This window comes from Rhinichthys klamathensis, unplaced genomic scaffold (genome assembly GCF_029890125.1).
Source record: "Rhinichthys klamathensis goyatoka isolate OS25496 unplaced genomic scaffold, OSU_Roscu_1.1 h1tg000352l_1, whole genome shotgun sequence".
NCBI lineage: Eukaryota > Metazoa > Chordata > Actinopteri > Cypriniformes > Leuciscidae > Rhinichthys > Rhinichthys klamathensis.
The window spans coordinates 682,501-699,363 of record NW_026606863.1 but is presented as its reverse complement, the minus strand read 5'-3'; the positions used below and the strand labels follow the sequence as shown (position 1 = coordinate 699,363).

Here is a 16,863-nt window from a genome sequence, read left to right as displayed (position 1 = left end):
TTCAAAATGTCAATAAATAGCTCGTAGTTTGCATACATAGACAGTCCCTGTATTTTAAAGCATTATTAAGACACACTCCTAATGCAACATCACATTTATACACCCTTATAAAGAAGGTAATCACAGTGCAATGAGCACAGTGAAAAGAAAAATTATGATGCTTTGGATATTGTTCTGACCTATAATGTTGCATGAATCATAATCATACACTGTTTGTTCGTTGGCCAGAGGAGAACGGAGCGACTGAGCCTGGTTTCTCACAAGGTTTTTTTCTCCGTTCTGTCACTGATGGTGTTTTGGTTCCTTGCCACTGTCGCTTTTGGCTTGCTTAGTTGGGAACATTTAATATTCAACAATATTATTGATCTGCCTGCATTCACACCATTATATGAGAACTGAACTGAGCTGGACGATGACATCACTGTTTTCTCCAGACAGAGCGGCTATATATATAAATTTACTAAATTAATAACTTTTTTACAACAAAAATGAACCATCACTGAACTGGACTTTGACGCCATTTTCTTCTAGATCTGCTGTACAGCATAAACAAACTTTGTTGCATTATTTTCCTGTTATCACTGTAAAGCTGCTTTAAAACAATCTATATTGTAAAAACCGCTATAGAAATAAAGCTGACTTGACTACATATGTACAGTATGCTTATTAAGCCTAAAAGTTTACAATCGGTACAGTGATTATGCACATGCGAACACCCAGTTTAAGTCCATGCGGACCAGGAGGAGGTTTTGAGTTCAGGCAGATACAGAAAGTCAACTGAGGATAGTTAAGCTCGTGTTTTGTTCATATTTTAATCGTAATACCTGGGTTTCAGTCACGTGATTATGATGACGCGCGGAATTCAGATGGAAGGCAGGGAGTGAAGAGCGCAATGGACGAGATGGAGGAAAGTCCGTACTGTACTACTTTACACGCTATTACAAGAGAAAGATATAAACAAAAAAATCAAACATATGTTGGACGTGATCCTTACGTTATGAAGAGGAGCGATTTTTCAACTGAATTGAAAGATCTTCCTGCCATCGAGGCGGTAGATATCAGTAACTACCTCGTCTTACAGACATACTTTGACTTTACAAAGTTCGGAAACGTTACACGTTACACAAACATAGCCACTTAAGTTGTATTAAAGGGGTCATGAACTGGCTTTTTACATTTTTTTATATTGCTGTCTGAGGTCAACTTATGACGTTCGCTTGGTTTTTACATTCAGAAACATCAAAATAAATAAGTAATAGGCTAGTTTCTACCCTAGTTTTTAGCCTAGCTCAAAAACGCTCGGTTTTTATGGGCGTCTCGCATTGAAGACTTGGAAGTAAACGCCCACTGCTGTGAGTGGATAACAGTTTTGCATATTATAATGAGTTTCGTGTAATGCGCGAATCGGTGGGCGGGGCTAAACCGGCCGCGTTGAAGTAGGCGTTGATCTTCTTCTGCGGGGGGTGGTGTTTTATCCTCTTTGTCGTCATAGTTCCCCACTTTGAAAAACGAGTCGTTTGCTGAGCCTGGTGTCAATAAAAGCTTTTATTGGACTAACAAGGACGTTTTCAGTTCTGAAACTTACAGGATATTCTTATAATATGATGACCTCTTAGATGTCAAAAGCTCAAGGAAAATTTGATTTCTCAGTTCATCACCCCTTTAACTCACCGTTGACGAAGTGATCACTGACACACGGGCATTTTCCCATTCGGCTCCTCCCGACCGCAGACGTAGGTTTGCAAGCCGGTTTTCCTGAGTTTTTCGGTCAATTTCTTGCATTTTCCCCCCTTATGAACAACAACTTTTGGTACATGATAAAAACTCCTCGTGGTTTGATCGATTTAAGTTACCATAAACGACGCAAAACATAGGCATTTTGAGTTTGTTATAGTGCTTTCTAAATACAGCAAATCACTTCCTGCCCTCCATTTGCATTTTGCACCATGGCAACGCAGTGGCGTGACGTCATATGAAAACAAGCTATTGTATTTTGTAATATTGTGTTGCCTGTTCAGGCACAAAATGTTGTGTTTTACTACAGGAAAAAAGTACATTCATCTGCTTCATGTGGAGTTAAACACAAAAAATTACGAACAGTTTCTGTTTATCTGATCTCTTCATAAACAAACAAATGCATAATTTATATTGCTCGTATATTGCTATATGCTCGTCCTGGAAGATCATGATAAAAAATTTAAAAGTGAATTTAAACAAAAACAAAAGCTTTTCATCATTAAAATTTAAATGACGGGTAATTAGAGATTTTGATGGAATTTTAATGAAGTCTAAGACATTTTTTATCGGTGATAACTTCTGGAGAGAAATAGCGCAGACACTGGACAAGAATGAAACTTTCCAGTGAGCATGTGTTAAAGGGATACTCCACTTTTTTGGGAAATAGGCTCATTTTACAACTCCCCCAGAGTTAAACAGTTGAGTTTTACCGTTTTTGAATCCATTCAGCCGATCTCCGGGTCTGACGGTACCACTTTTAGCATAGCTTAGCATAGATCATTGAAGTGGACAAGACCATTAGCATCTTTCTCAAAAAAATGACCAAAGAGTTTCAATATTTTTCCTATTTAAAACTTGACTCTTCTGTAGTTACATCGTGCACTAAGACCGACGGAAAATGTAAAGTTGCAATTTTCTAGGCTGATATGGCTAGGAACTATACTCTCATTCCTGCGTAATAATCAAGAAACTTTGCTGCCGTACCATGTCTGCAGCAGGCGTAATATGCCGCAATGCCTGAAAATAGTCCCCAGCTAGGTTACTTCCTGCGTGACCATATAAGTTTGTGTTTGCGCTGCATAATATCATTGCGCCTGCTGCACTCATGGTACGGCAGCAAAGTTTCTTGATTACTACGCAGGAATGAGAGTATAGTTCCTAGCCATATCAGCCTAGAAAATCGCAACTTTACATTTTCCGTCGGTCTTAGTGCACGATGTAACTACAGAAGAGTCAAGTTTTAAATAGGAAAAATATCTAAACTCTTTGGTCATTTTTTTGAGAGAGATGCTAATGGTCTTGTCCACTTCAATGATCTATGCTAAGCTATGCTAAAAGTGGTACCGTCAGACCCGGAGATCGGCTGAATGGATTCGAAAACGGTAAAACTCAACAGTTTAACTCTGGGGGAGTTGTAAAATGAGCCTATTTCCAAAAAAAGTGGAGTATCCCTTTAAGTGTTTGTGCTCACTATCAAATGTAGTATACACTGAAAGGCTGTGCATTGAGCTGTACGAATACACTTAGCTGAAGTATACTTTGGGCTTTAGGGTATTAAGTTGTTAGCTTTACAACATATCACACTTAGCTAATTTCACACTTCTGAAATCAACTGTTGAGTCTTCCGAGCAAGCCGTTCACACAGGACTCATTCTTGTGTTCAAATGTGTGAACATCCTCTTATTATTCAGATCACTAGCGTTTGAAACAGAGCTAGTATGTATGTCAACTGTACCTGAAAGGAAAGGTCTGGTTCAAGTCTCTGTAGGGCTGAATTGGCACTGTGGAGGCAAATGGCCAAAAGAGCCTCCAGCAGTCGTATACTCTGGAGCGGCCATTCCTCTTCAAGCCTGTGCGTTGGGTCACTTAACTTGCTTTCGACATAAGAGGGGCTGAGAGTGTCACTTAGTTCACGCTGTTGAGTTTCCGCTGTACCTGCAGTTGTCGGTATATTGTCAAACTGCCCTGTAAGAGCTTGAGAGGGAGAGTCTACATGAGGTGGACTGCTTTTGCCTTTACTCTCCCTCTTTTTCTTAAGTTTGCAGTCTTTGTTTTTAGATGTGAGTTTCTGGATGACCATCGTCATTAGACGTGAACAGACATCTAGTCCTCCCAGTCTGAAGAACTGCCTCTGAAACACTGGACTGGCCATGTACACCCAACGACAAACTGACCAAACATCGGCAGCTCTCCTCACCTGCTCTTTAGAGGGAAGAGCCACATTGTCTGGGGAAAGGCAAGGTAGACGCCCACCCAATGGTTCACTAGCTGTACTATCATATCCGGAAGTGTCTTCAGAGTCATTTGCAGAGTCTCTGTCGGAGTCCGGCTCCTTGCTCACGCATAGGAAGGCGACGCACAGAAAAAGGTTGATTGTGTTCAAATGTGCCTCACCCCGGTTATGTCCTACTGCACTTGTTCCACTTTTGCCCTTTGGGTGAGGGCATGCCTCTTTCAAGCCTTCGTAAAACTTAGTGAGGCTCTGGGGAACGTCACCAGCCCCACGTGAACTCAATTCCTCGAACAGTCCAAGGACAGCTTCCCTCTCCTGAGCTTCTGCTCTTTCTAGCTCATGCACGGCAGATTCTGTGTGATGGTGCCACGCATTCAAGATAAGCGTCTCGAACACTTTTAGCACCCATGGACGAGTGCAGTCCAAGTAGATCAACTCTGTGACCTGGTTCAGCCCGTTACAACTCAGGAACAGGTCGCGTACCACCCGGCTGAGTGGAAACAAAACACCAGAAGTTATAAATTCAGTAAACACACTGGAATCAGAGTTTATTTTAAAGTCCCCCGGTAGTCAATCATTTTATCACTTAAAACTCATCTTTGATCACCAAAATGACATATTTAAACGGTTTTTTTCTTTGAAAGAAAATTTCTTCATGACTTAAAATAGCTTAAAGGTAACTCTACACCCTTGCCTCATTTAGTATATGCGGTATTATAAATATAATAATAATATGTTACATTTATATAGCACTTTTCTTGGTACTCAAAGCGCTTTACATTAGGGTTGGGCGATGTCTACCAATTTGGCATCAGACGATGTCTACAGTGTAACATCGCGATGGACGATTACATCGGGAGGGGAGGTATTTTCGTAATATTCTCATTTTCCACTAGATATTTTCCTCTATATCTCATCAGCAATTTCGATTTCGGCACGCTCTGCAGCAGCCGAGCACTATGAGCGAATGTACAGTGACGTGACAGAACTGCCAGATTCAAACTGCGTGCTTTCGCGCTATGGCTGGCGCTGAGCCAAAGACGGACGCGCTCAGCGCTTGTCATAGGCTATATCACAACTGTTCAGTGTTTTTAACCACATAATCTTTTATTTTAGGTTTCAGACATTTAAATACATATAATTTATAGCAAAAAAATACACTTATAGTTTGTAAAATACACAATGGTGTCTATGGAAGCAGCAATAACAACCCATTCAAATATATTTGACGGCGGTTTTTATTCATATCAGAGAGACACAGTGTAAATAATTATAAAGTCAACTCTATTTTTCTCACAGTTCACCGGCCACTTACTTTCATGTATTTCGGGAGAAACTGATGAATAAATCCGCTGTAATAAATCCAACAGACAGAAATCTCTGAACTGAGGCCCAAACACGGCACCCATCTCACGTTACAGATCAAGATAATTTATAAAGTTTTTTTAAACGACAAAACAAACTCACTTACACATATTTGAAACGGGGGGGGGACATCACGATGTTTAGCCGATGCCATCTAAACATCGTGATGTCTATCAGCCAACCCTACTTTACATATAGAAGTGGGTATCTCCTCAACCACCACCAATGTGCAGCTCCACCTGGATGATGCGACGGCAGCCATATTGCTCCAGAACGCCCACCACACACCAGCTTACTGGTGGAGAGGAGACAGAGTGATGAAGCCAATCAGTTTATATGGGGATGATTAGGAGGCCATGATGGACAGAGGCCAATGGGCAAATTTGGCCAGGATTTCTTATGACCACAGAGTCAGGGCCTCGGTTTAACGTCTCATCCGAAGGACGATGCTCTTTGAGAGTATAGTGTCCCTGTCACTAAACTGGGGTGTTAGGACCAGGGTGGGAAATTATCACCAGCCAATGGCGGGTACTTTTTCAAAGTGGCGGGTGACTTTGCCTTGTATACCAGCCACAGTGGTGGATGGATTGTAAAACTTATTTTTATTTGTTACCACTTAAAACATTCCTTGTAATGGATTGGACAGCTTTTGTCAAAGAATGCTGTTGCTAAGTAACAATAATGCACTTTTGTCGAGTAACTCATTTGGTTTTCAGCGCTGTGTGTCACGGACACAGCACACGGACACAGCGATAGTTCGTGTTTCACGGCGCTGAACGGACCGTGACACATTTAGCTGAGCTGAGGTACAGACGAAAGGAAAATTATCGGTTAAAAAAATGTGCCGACATATCCCCGGTGTTAAGAGGCCTGCCGCGGAGTCAGCAGTAGCTATGAATGTACAAACTGTTGAGGGCGAAGTAAAGAAAAAGAGAAGGTACTTTTCGAACAAGTGGTGCATTGATGACGAAGGGAAAACAAGGGAATGGTTAGCCTACCTTCCCGACGACCAGTCCATGCACTGTACTTACTGTCGAACCTACGCGTCATCAGAAAATGCAAACAATTCGTTCGTTAGAGGAACAACTAAACCTTAAATTAGAGGCAATAAAAGACCACGAGTCATCCAAGTCTCATATCAAGTGCACTGCCATACAGCTGGCTAAGACAGGACCCCAGGAGCAGAGTGTGGCAATAAAGGCTATCTGCTCTATTCAAAAACGTCCATGTGATCGGCCAAAAAGGGAAGACCTTTCAAGGACTACGTTTGGATGTGCAATTAAGTGAATTACTAGCTTGAAGTTGTGTTTTGCGTTGGCTAGATAGCTAGTTTTAGCAGCCGCGAGGATAGGCGCCGATACCGTGGGTGCTCCGGAGCTCGATTACGTGTCAGTTTAACTTTTCATCTCCAATCCTATCTCTATTTTGTGAGAAGTGGCGCTGTCCTGAGTTGAAAGATAGCCCACTTTACGGCTTTATTATCGAGTTAATAGGCGTGTGTGTTTGTGTGGGCCGCTGTCAATTTCCTAAGTTTCTGAAATGCAAACAACAGCCAAGAAGAGAAAGACCTAACTTGAAGATGAGAAGGAGACGTCTGAGGAGGAAGATGATGATGACTCTAAAGAAGACTAAAGGGACACTTTAATGCTATGTTACTGAGAGATGTCAATATTTTTTCGTTTTGTTCATTAAACATGTAGGCCTACAATTACTGTAGAATATGACTAAACTGACCAAACACAATTTTACCATGGTCTCACAGGCTTTTTTTTCACATCACTTTTTATTTGCCTATATTAATAAAATATGTATTAATAATAAAAAAATTATGTATTGAACTCCCATCCAGGTACTAACCAGGCTCAACCCTGCTTAGCTTCAGTGGGCAACCAGTCTTGGGCTACAGAGTGATATGGCTGCTGGCATGCAAATATATGCAAATGACCCCCACCTCCACTCACTCACACAGCTCAGAGATCCCAGTGTTGACGATCACACATTGATCTGATTGGTTACAAGGTAGATGGTGACGTCAGAAACACCAGCGATTTCAAACCGCGTTTTTGCAACTGTTTTTGGTTCACTGCCGTTTTAAGGAGAAAATACTCAGCAATGCTGTCGACTTATGACTTTGCACATGGTTTGTCTTAAAGCATATTAAAAACACCACAAAGACATATAAAAAACATTAAACGCTTGATTTTCACCACAGGGGGACTTTAAAGGCTGATTTAAAGAACCTAAACAACAGTGAATAATAATAAGAAAAAGAAATAGAGGAAATACAATCATACCTTGACTTGAGCAGAGCAGGCAGAGTCTGAAGATAAACCAGCAGTACCTCAACTGGGAGGCAATGGCTATGGTAGCTGCAAACATGGCTACAAGTAGTTGTCACACCAAGTTGCTGGGCATGATGGCTCAGTTCCACACCCCGCTGTAGCACAGGGTTAAAAATATGAGTGTAGAGTTGCCACTGCACAACTGCATTGCCTCGCAAAGTCAGCTGGCATACATGACTGGCAATCTGTTGACTCAAATGCCGGTCCTCCCCAAACACAAGCTCCTGATAGGCCTCTAAAGCATCCCACTTCCATAGCATATCTTCAGCTCCTCCACTGGGCAGGATACCTTGGAAACGATAAGATGGAGATGGGGATGTGGATAAGTTCAATTCCTTCTTAGGTCCGTAGCCTTGTAGAGTCTCATCAAGCCCAGGTAACTGGCTGCTATCCAAAGTGCAGATGTTGCAGGAGGCAAGCTTGGCCTTTTCAGAGGGCTGACCACCTCCAAGTTGTTCTAAGACAAGTCTACTAAGGACACTCAAAACATGGGATTGGTAGCTCCGCAGTCCTGGAGCCTGAAATGCTCGGAGCATGGGTCCTATTACAGATCTTGGATCCATGCAGCAACAGATGCCAACAGCTTGAACTCCTGCAAGCACCTGCAACACGGCAGGACCCGAGGGCGAAAGGCGTTGAAAAAGACGCAAACACTGGTGGGCACAAGCCGCAAGGCAACAACAGCGTTCAGGGTAACGCACTTCTCCGTCATGACCTTCAGAGTCCTCCTCAAAGGGATTAAGTCGTGCTGCTTGCTTGAAAGCGGATACTGGCAGTCCTGAGAGGTCACGATGATGGTGCAAAAAGTGGGAGTATTCGCAGCGACGGTGTCGACGGCGTGCACAAACAGACTGGTGTAGCTGCTCCGACTTGGCTCTCTTCACGGCACTGATTATCTTAAGTACATCGGCTATCAGACAACGCAGGTGCTCTGATGCCTCATTGCCGATTTCTGAATCTCGAGGTTCTGCTAAGGCCTCAAGGCGCAGAGCTGTTGCCTCGAAAAGCTCCAAGCCACGGTGTTGCACAAATTCATGAACTAATTCAAGAGACTGACTGAAAAAGAAAGGGTTGGAAGCAGAGGCTTGCAAGCAACCCAGTAGAAGTTGTAGGACACCCTCCAAAAGTTCTGGCAGTAGCAAAGCCCGATGGCGAAACCTTGAAAAGGAAAAATCTTCTTGTATCTCTTGCAGAGTCTTCTTTGGCCTTGGAGCGAAAGGGTCAGCTTGCCTTTCCAAACAGGTACGGATCTTTAATGTTGCTCTGAGGAGGTCAGTCAAGCTTCGACGCAGATTATCAGGCAGCGTTTCATTTTGACCCACATCTACAAACAACAAGTGCAGAATGGTGCGTAAAAGCATTCTTTGAACAAGTGCAATTGGCTCCTCAGTCCAGCCTCCAGCTAGCTCATCGATCCCACCTCCACCACCCGGACAACAGCAGTCACCAAACTCTGAGAGTATCTCTGTGAGCGTGGGAACGACGCTGACTGCCAAGCCTGGGTTATGATTGATGGTCATGTCAAATTTGCAGACCTTTTCCAGAAGGGAGAGGAGGACATGGCAAAGGTCAAAAGGCGAGTTCTCCATTCGGTTGAAAATTGAAAGAGTTGTCGGGTCTGTTAGCATGTTAGGATCCAGTGTGTGAGATCCAAATAGTCTCACGTGAGGTTGGGATGGCTCAATGGTGCTCATGGCTTCGAGAGTGGGATGTTGCAATGCTGGTTGTGATGAATTGTTGGACTGGTGAAGCTGGCAACTTACACGAATGGCCGAACTTTGGAATCTGCGATGCTTGCTCCCAGTGTTTGTGGTTTTATCGTCAGAGTTGGCTTCAGAATCTGACGTGGAAAGCTGAGATTTGCGTGCATCCTTTACAGAGTATCGCTGAGCAGTTCTGCGTGAACGCCGTGACTTCCAGGAGCCAGATAAACGCTTCCCAGAGTTCTGCACATCACATCTATCTTGCCCCGCCTTCTGAGGGATGGTCTTTCCCTCTTGGCATAGAAACACCTCAAGTAGTGAAGGCAGGGTGAAATCTAAGATATTAAAAAAGCAGAGTAGGAAAGGAAGAGGTTTAAACCAGTTATACAACCAGGTTTTATAAGAGCATTTCATGATGACCTCCAGAGGTGTGTTTACAACACAATTACGGGAACTAATAACTCAACAATGTGGAAAGCAGCTGCTAGAAAAGATTAGCATGCCTGCACTAAATACCTTAGGTCTAAAGCTCAATGAAAACTCTTATCCTTTCCATCATCCTTTAACTGTACTGTTTCATAATTAAAGCCATCTCATGGTTTCACTTGTTGTTCTTGCAGGCAGGTACTTAACAATTCATGGCATCCTCGCAAGAACACCACCATCATATGCTTTATAAAACATATCATGTAGAAGTATATCAAATTTCCAACTGAATGCAATGCCAGGATGCCATTTAATATTACACATAATTATTTAATTCAAAGTTCAAGGTGGGTTACAGTATACCTCTAGTGCATTCTCAAAATTAAGATTGTTAAAAGGATGCATTATTAAAGGGCTTCATAGTGACTCTCACCTGGTGCTTTCTCCTCCTGAACGGGAATCTTCCAGACCAGAGGTAGTAGAGACAACAAGAGTGTAAGCAGCTCTTCCCGACAGGTCAACTCCTAAGTAAAAGGTTTGAGAGGTTAATTCTGGATTTAAACAGAATTCTTGACCATGTCCCTACAAATCCAATCAAAAACAGTCTCCTAGTGTTGAAGGCCACCTAGAAGCAGATTACTTTTCTCACTTCTGCTTCATAGTACCATGCCTCTCTTGGCAAGCTAGTTACCAGCGCTGTGCAAAAGATGGACAATTACAGACAACAAAAACTGTATCTGAAGGTTTTCCTTCCAATGGCTTCAGGAAAACACAGGTTTGTTGGACATGAGGTCTCTAAATACTGGCTCCACCCTCAGCAAGAAAGCATTCCTCACAAGGAGAAGAGAAAGCACTCTGAAACGTGTGAATTAAAAGCAAATACAAGGGGCTGCCTGCCACAGTGCTGTGTGACCCCGGGTAAACACGCATCTGGCAGAAAACTCATGAGGTAATTAGCAAAGTGGCTGAGGAGCCATATTGAGCCACTACTATGCAAACACACAGGCGATTGATGTTGTGTTGAGAGATAGCTAAGCAGTGCCGAGTTCAGAGAAAAGGCTTGTGTCTTGTGAGTAAGAACCACTCCAGACACGATTCATTAGAACTCGCACTTCAAAGAGAGAGAATGAAGGAGAGGGAAAACATGGGATCAAATACACCGGTCATTTTCTTCGACATAATGCCAAATTCTGATTAACAGAAACTAATTTTGACTCATGCATCAGTTTAAAACATTTGAAAAGACAATTTAAATGTCAAGTGCTTAAGCAAAAATACAAGATTCACGTTTCTCTAGAAAACTAGCTCTGTTTGCTTGTATTATAAATGCATTTTTGCATTTATTGTAAACTGAGTGGAAATTATTTCCTGTGGTAATTAATAAGTAGAATATTTATGTTAAGAAATGTCAGTGTTATTTTAGTATAATTCCAATGCTATTATAGTTTTAGTTATATATATATATATATATATATATATATATATATATATATATATATAAATAAATATTATATATATATATATATATATATATATATATATATATATATATAAAGTTTTATTAATATTTAGATTTATTTTCTTATTATTTATTTTTCATTTTCTGTTTCCATTTCAATTTTTGTAGTTTTGATGAGATTTTGTCATTAGTTTTTTTATTTTTTTATGTCTATATAGTCTTTTATCATCTTCATTTCAGTTTTAGTTGTAGTTATTTATGACCATCAAGTTGAACTAAATGAAAATGAGAAATGTTACATTGGCAACTAGCTGAAATATGTTAAGGTTTTCTTATATTTTATTTCAGTTAAAGTATTTCAACAAAAAAATTTTTTTATGGTTTTAGTTTTAGTTAACTATAATAATCCTGGTCTACACTTCAACAAAAAAATTTTTTTATGGTTTTAGTTTTAGTTAACTATAATAATCCTGGTCTACACTGTAACAAACACTGCACTGTAATAAAGCAACAAACACTGCCCATTACAATAAACAAAGCAGTCTGCATTTCAAGCATGTAAAAACAACATTGCTTGCTAAGAGTCTTCTAGTTTTGCAGTCACAATGTGTTGCTCGCTTGCAGTGTGTCTAGAGAGAGATGGACGTCTGCACTTAGGGCTTCACTGCTCTAAAGCAATGATGTTCCAGTAGATTTCCTCATGTTTGCAAGTAAAGACCAAGAAAGAAACAGCAAGAATACATTTCCCAGGGCCCATTCATTAAGCCTGCAAGCAGGCCATAAAATAGATTTAAAAAAAATAATACAGCATGAATGAACACAATGGTCTAATGTCAAGCTCTGGTTTGACTGTGACACATATCGCCATGCTATTTCAGAACAACGGCAGCAATTGGAAAGGAATTCATTCCCTCAGTAAATGGACAATTCCTTATACCGGTAATAATACATTTAAATTACTTTTTTTAGTGTAACAATTAAAAAGTGTAATTCTGCCCTGTATTACTTTTGTTTCTTGCTTCTCTGTCTATCACATGTGTAAATAATACAATCTCAAACACTGGTGGTCAAAAGTTTGGAATAAGATTTTTTTTTTTTTTTATGTTTTTGAAAAGTATCTTCTGCATTTATTTGATGAAATATTTTTTACAATTTAAAATAACTGTTTTCTATGTGAATATACAGTAAAGTGTAATTTATTCCTGTGATCAAAGCTGAATTTTCAGCATCATTACTCCAGTCTTCAGTGTCACATGATCCTTCAGAAATCACTCTAATATGATGATTTGATGCTCACGAAACATTTATGATTATTATTAATGTTGAAAATAGTTCATATTCGTGTGAAAACCGTTATATACCCCAAACTTTTAAATGGTAGTGAAAGACACACCTTTTTAAAAAAATTGAAATTAATACTTTTATTCAGCAAGGATGCATTAAATTGATCAAAAATGACAGTAAAACATTTAGAATGTTTCAATCTTAATCTTAAATTTATAATGATCATCAACAATAATAGATAATAACTGAGCAGCAAATCATCATATTAGAATGATTTCTGAAGGATCATGTGACACTGAAGACTGTTCCAAATTCAGCTTTGATCACAGGAATAAATTACATCATACAATATATTCACATAGAAAACAGCCATTTTAAATTTAAATAATTTTCGATCAAATAAATGCCGCATTGGTGAGCAGAAGAGACTTCTTTCAAAAAATCTTAATTATACCAAACTTTTGACCATCAAGGTTAAAAATATACAGTAGTCAACATTTGAAGTGGATCAAAAACCTTTCATCAAAAGTTACACATGAATTTTGAACAGTCTTAGGACAACTTTGATGAAATTTTTTGATCCACTTCAAATGTTAACTACTGTATATTGAAATGAAGTTTATCTAACCGACCTGGTCAATGACAGAGTCCAAGGTGCTGAGGAGCAGGAATCCGCGTCCGCGCACCAGATACTCTCCCAGAGCCACCATGTGACTCTCCTCCTCGTCCTCGGCCCGCTGGGCCACGGCGCTACACAGCTGGTGCACATCCGTCAGGAACTCCCGAGCCAGTGTGTTACTGGCCCCACTCATGTCCGAGCTAATGGAGGAAAGAAAACGAGAGCGAGAATGCGTGTGAATCACCTGCTAGGGCACTCAAACAATCTCAGGGCTTTAGTTTCAGATACATTACAAAGTTCTCTTTTTGTCTAAATTAACAAGAAATAAAACAAGTGAAACTGCTCAAGAAATAAAACAAGTGAAACTGCTCAAGAAATAAAACAAGTGAAACTGCTCAATAAATAAAACAAGTGAAACTGCTCAATAAATAAAACAAGTGAAACTGCTCAGATGGTTTCATGTTCCATAAAGTCATTATAGGTACAAGAAAATCTGCCACTGTTTTTTATATTTACACATAATTTTGCAGTCTGCAACAGCCTTTGAATAGAGAGCCTAAGTCCCTCCCCTTCACCATGGGACCTTATTTCGGAAAAATATTGTATGGTAGTCAATGGCGAGAGACAACAAACATTTTGATCTCGTTTGAATTGTGGCCTGAATTACACATATGATGTTTGTCAATTTAAAAGATACATTTTAAAGTCAAGAAAGTTGCAGTTTGATGTAAAACTGTGAAAATACGTAATTACAAAGACTACAAACCCCAAAGGCGCACATGTGACATCATACCTTTCTCTCAACGAATGAAGCTAACTTTACTGAAGCTAACGTCTGTCATTGTTTCTATAGTCTTACGTTATAATCGTAACGTTACGAGTGTTTTGTACCAGACTGCACACACGAGCAGCGGATCTCGCTCGGTGTTTCGCTTCCCGGGAGATGTAGTTCATCGAGCGATTTTCACATAACACTAAATGTCACTCTTCTGTTTTATGACAAACTGCGACTTTCTTGACTTTCATAATTATCTTTTAAATTGACAAACATCATATGTGTAATTCAGGGCACAGTTCAGACGGAATAAAAAGATAAGTTGTCTCTCGCCATTGACTACCATACATATTTTTTCCGAAATAAGGTCCCATGAGCCGGAAGCGGAGGGGAGGGGCTTAGGCTCTCTATAGGAGTGCAGTTAAGATGATGACTGTCATTTGAATAATGCAGTTAACCATTAAAAAATGTATCAATGAAATGTAATAAATGATATGCACTAAGCGTGCCGCACAAGTCCTGAATAGTAAAGCCAAAGCGTCTCGATCGCCCCCAGGTGGCTGGTCCCAGCATAGGTCATAAACCCCGCCCACTCCATGTAGTCTAATGGGACGTGAGGCAAACTAACCAATCAAATTACACTTCAAATCAATTTTTTCCAAAGATGTTTTCTGTCATTTTAGGTAGTTTTTATCATGTAAGATAAAGTGGTTATTTTTTTAAATAAGTTTGGTCTTAGTTAGTTATTTGATGCTATAAAAACGTGAGTGTGACGTGTCATTGACGGCTGTGATTGACAGCTTCTTAAGGTTGTGGAAGAGCCGCCAGCACAACTTGGGGCGGCTCCCTCCCTATCACTTTTTAAATCTCTCTTGAAAACCCATTTGTTTTCTTTAGCTTTTAAATTATGTTGACTATTTATTATGTGTTACTTAGTTTTCTGTTGTTTATCTGACTTGTACAGCACTTTGGTCAGTCCTCAGACTGTTTTTAAATGTGCTTTAAATAAAAGAACTAGAACTAAACCGAGCGTTACTGACAGACTGGGAAGAGAGGAGCTGCAACAATGGAGAATATGAGGGAAAATAATGTGTATATGAGCTTTCAGGCATGAGCCTGTTCTAGTAGAGCCTAAAAACTAGGGCTGCACGATTAATCACAATTTCCATGTAATCTCTCTTAAACCGATTTGGCTTATCGCGATTTTGAAATCGCAAAGGCTGCAATTATTTTTTTGTTATGCGCAGCTTGTCAGTGACGTACGGCTCTGTGATCATTAGTAGACGCGGCTCCGTCTGAAAGCACTGCGAGTTTGAGTCGGTTATAACGTGCATTTGAAAAAGCAACACGCGTCAAACATCTTTCCAAACATGAAGCATTTATGAACCTCTTATCCAACAAAAGACAACATTTAATAAATCAAAGCATTTCAATCTTCTGTTTAATCAGCTTCAGCGATAGGGATTTCCTGGAATGATGTGTGTTATTGAACTTCTGCGGGGCATATTTGGCGTGTGTGTGTGTGAGACGCCCTCTGGTGTTCAGATGAATTGGCGTGTGTGTGAGTGTGTGTGATGCCCTCTGGTGTTCAGATGATTTGGCGTGTGTGTGTGTGTGAGACGCCCTCTGGTGTTCAGATGATTTGGCGTGTGTGTGTGTGTGAGACGCCCTCTGGTGTTCAGATGATTTGGCGTGTGTGTGAGACGCCCTCTGGTGTTCAGATGATTTGGCGTGTGTGTGTGTGTGAGACGCCCTCTGGTGTTCAGATGATTTGGCGTGTGTGTGTGTGTGAGACGCCCTCTGGTGTTCAGATGATTTGGCGTGTGTGTGTGTGTGAGACGCCCTCTGGTGTTCAGATGATTTGGCGTGTGTGTGTGTGTGTGACGCCCTCTGGTGTTCAGATAATTTGGCGTGTGTGTGTGTGTGAGACGCCCTCTGGTGTTCAGATGATTTGCTGTGTGTGTGTGTGTGACGCCCTCTGGTGTTCAGATGATTTGCCGTGTGTGTGTGTGTGAGACGCCCTCTGGTGTTCAGATAATTTGGCGTGTGTGTGTGTGTGTGAGACGCCCTCTGGTGTTCAGATGATTTGCTGTGTGAGTGTGTGTGACGCCCTCTGGTGTTCAGATGATTTGCCGTGTGTGTGTGAGACGCCCTCTGGTGTTCAGATGATTTGGCGTGTGTGTGTGTGAGACGCCCTCTGGTGTTCAGATGATTTGCCGTGTGTGTGTGAGACGCCCTCTGGTGTTCAGATGATTTGGCGCGTGTGTGTGTGAGACGCCCTCTGATGTTCAGATGACTTGCCGTGTGTGTGTGTGTGTGTGTGAGACGCCCTCTGGTGTTCAGATGATTTGGCGTGTGTGTGTGTGTGTGAGTGTGTGTGAGACGCCCTCTGGTGTTCAGATGATTTGGCGTGTGTGTGTGTGAGTGTGTGTGAGACGCCCTCTGGTGTTCAGATGATTTGGCGCGTGTGTGTGAGAGATGCCCTCTGATGTTCAGATGACTTGCCGTGTGTGTGTGTGTGTGTGTGTGTGTGAGACGCCCTCTGGTGTTCAGATGATTTGGCGTGTGTGTGTGTGTGAGACGCCCTCTGGTGTTCAGATGATTTGGCGTGTGTGTGTGAGATGCCCTCTGGTGTTCAGATGCTTTGGCGTGTGTGTGTGTGAGACGCCCTCTGTTGTTCAGATGATTTGGCATGTGTGTGTGTGTGAGATGCCCTCTGGTGTTCAGATGATTTGGCGTGTGTGTGTGTGTGTGTGAGACGCCCTCTGGTGTTCAGATGATTTGGCGCGTGTGTGTGAGATGCCCTCTGGTGTTCAGATGATTTGGCGTGTGTGTGTGTGTGTGTGTGTGAGACGCCCTCTAGTGTTCAGATGATTTGGCGTGTGTGTGTGTGTGTGAGACGCCCTCTGGTGTTCAGATG

General features: G+C 41.3%; 1 protein-coding gene across 3 annotated transcripts in view; it reads right to left on the bottom strand.

Annotated features, from left to right (window-relative positions):
• lyst (lysosomal trafficking regulator) overlaps positions 1-16,863 on the bottom strand; it is a 167,023-nt gene that overhangs the window by 107,482 nt on the left and 42,678 nt on the right. For all 3 annotated transcript variants that reach the window (XM_056232662.1, XM_056232663.1, XM_056232664.1), the window contains 4 exons: positions 13,182-13,368; positions 10,240-10,330; positions 7,630-9,715; positions 3,473-4,460 (listed from right to left, as the gene is read on the bottom strand). In XM_056232662.1, the coding sequence (XP_056088637.1) occupies positions 3,473-4,460; positions 7,630-9,715; positions 10,240-10,330; positions 13,182-13,368 (3,352 nt within the window). The remainder of the gene's footprint in view (positions 1-3,472; positions 4,461-7,629; positions 9,716-10,239; positions 10,331-13,181; positions 13,369-16,863) is intronic.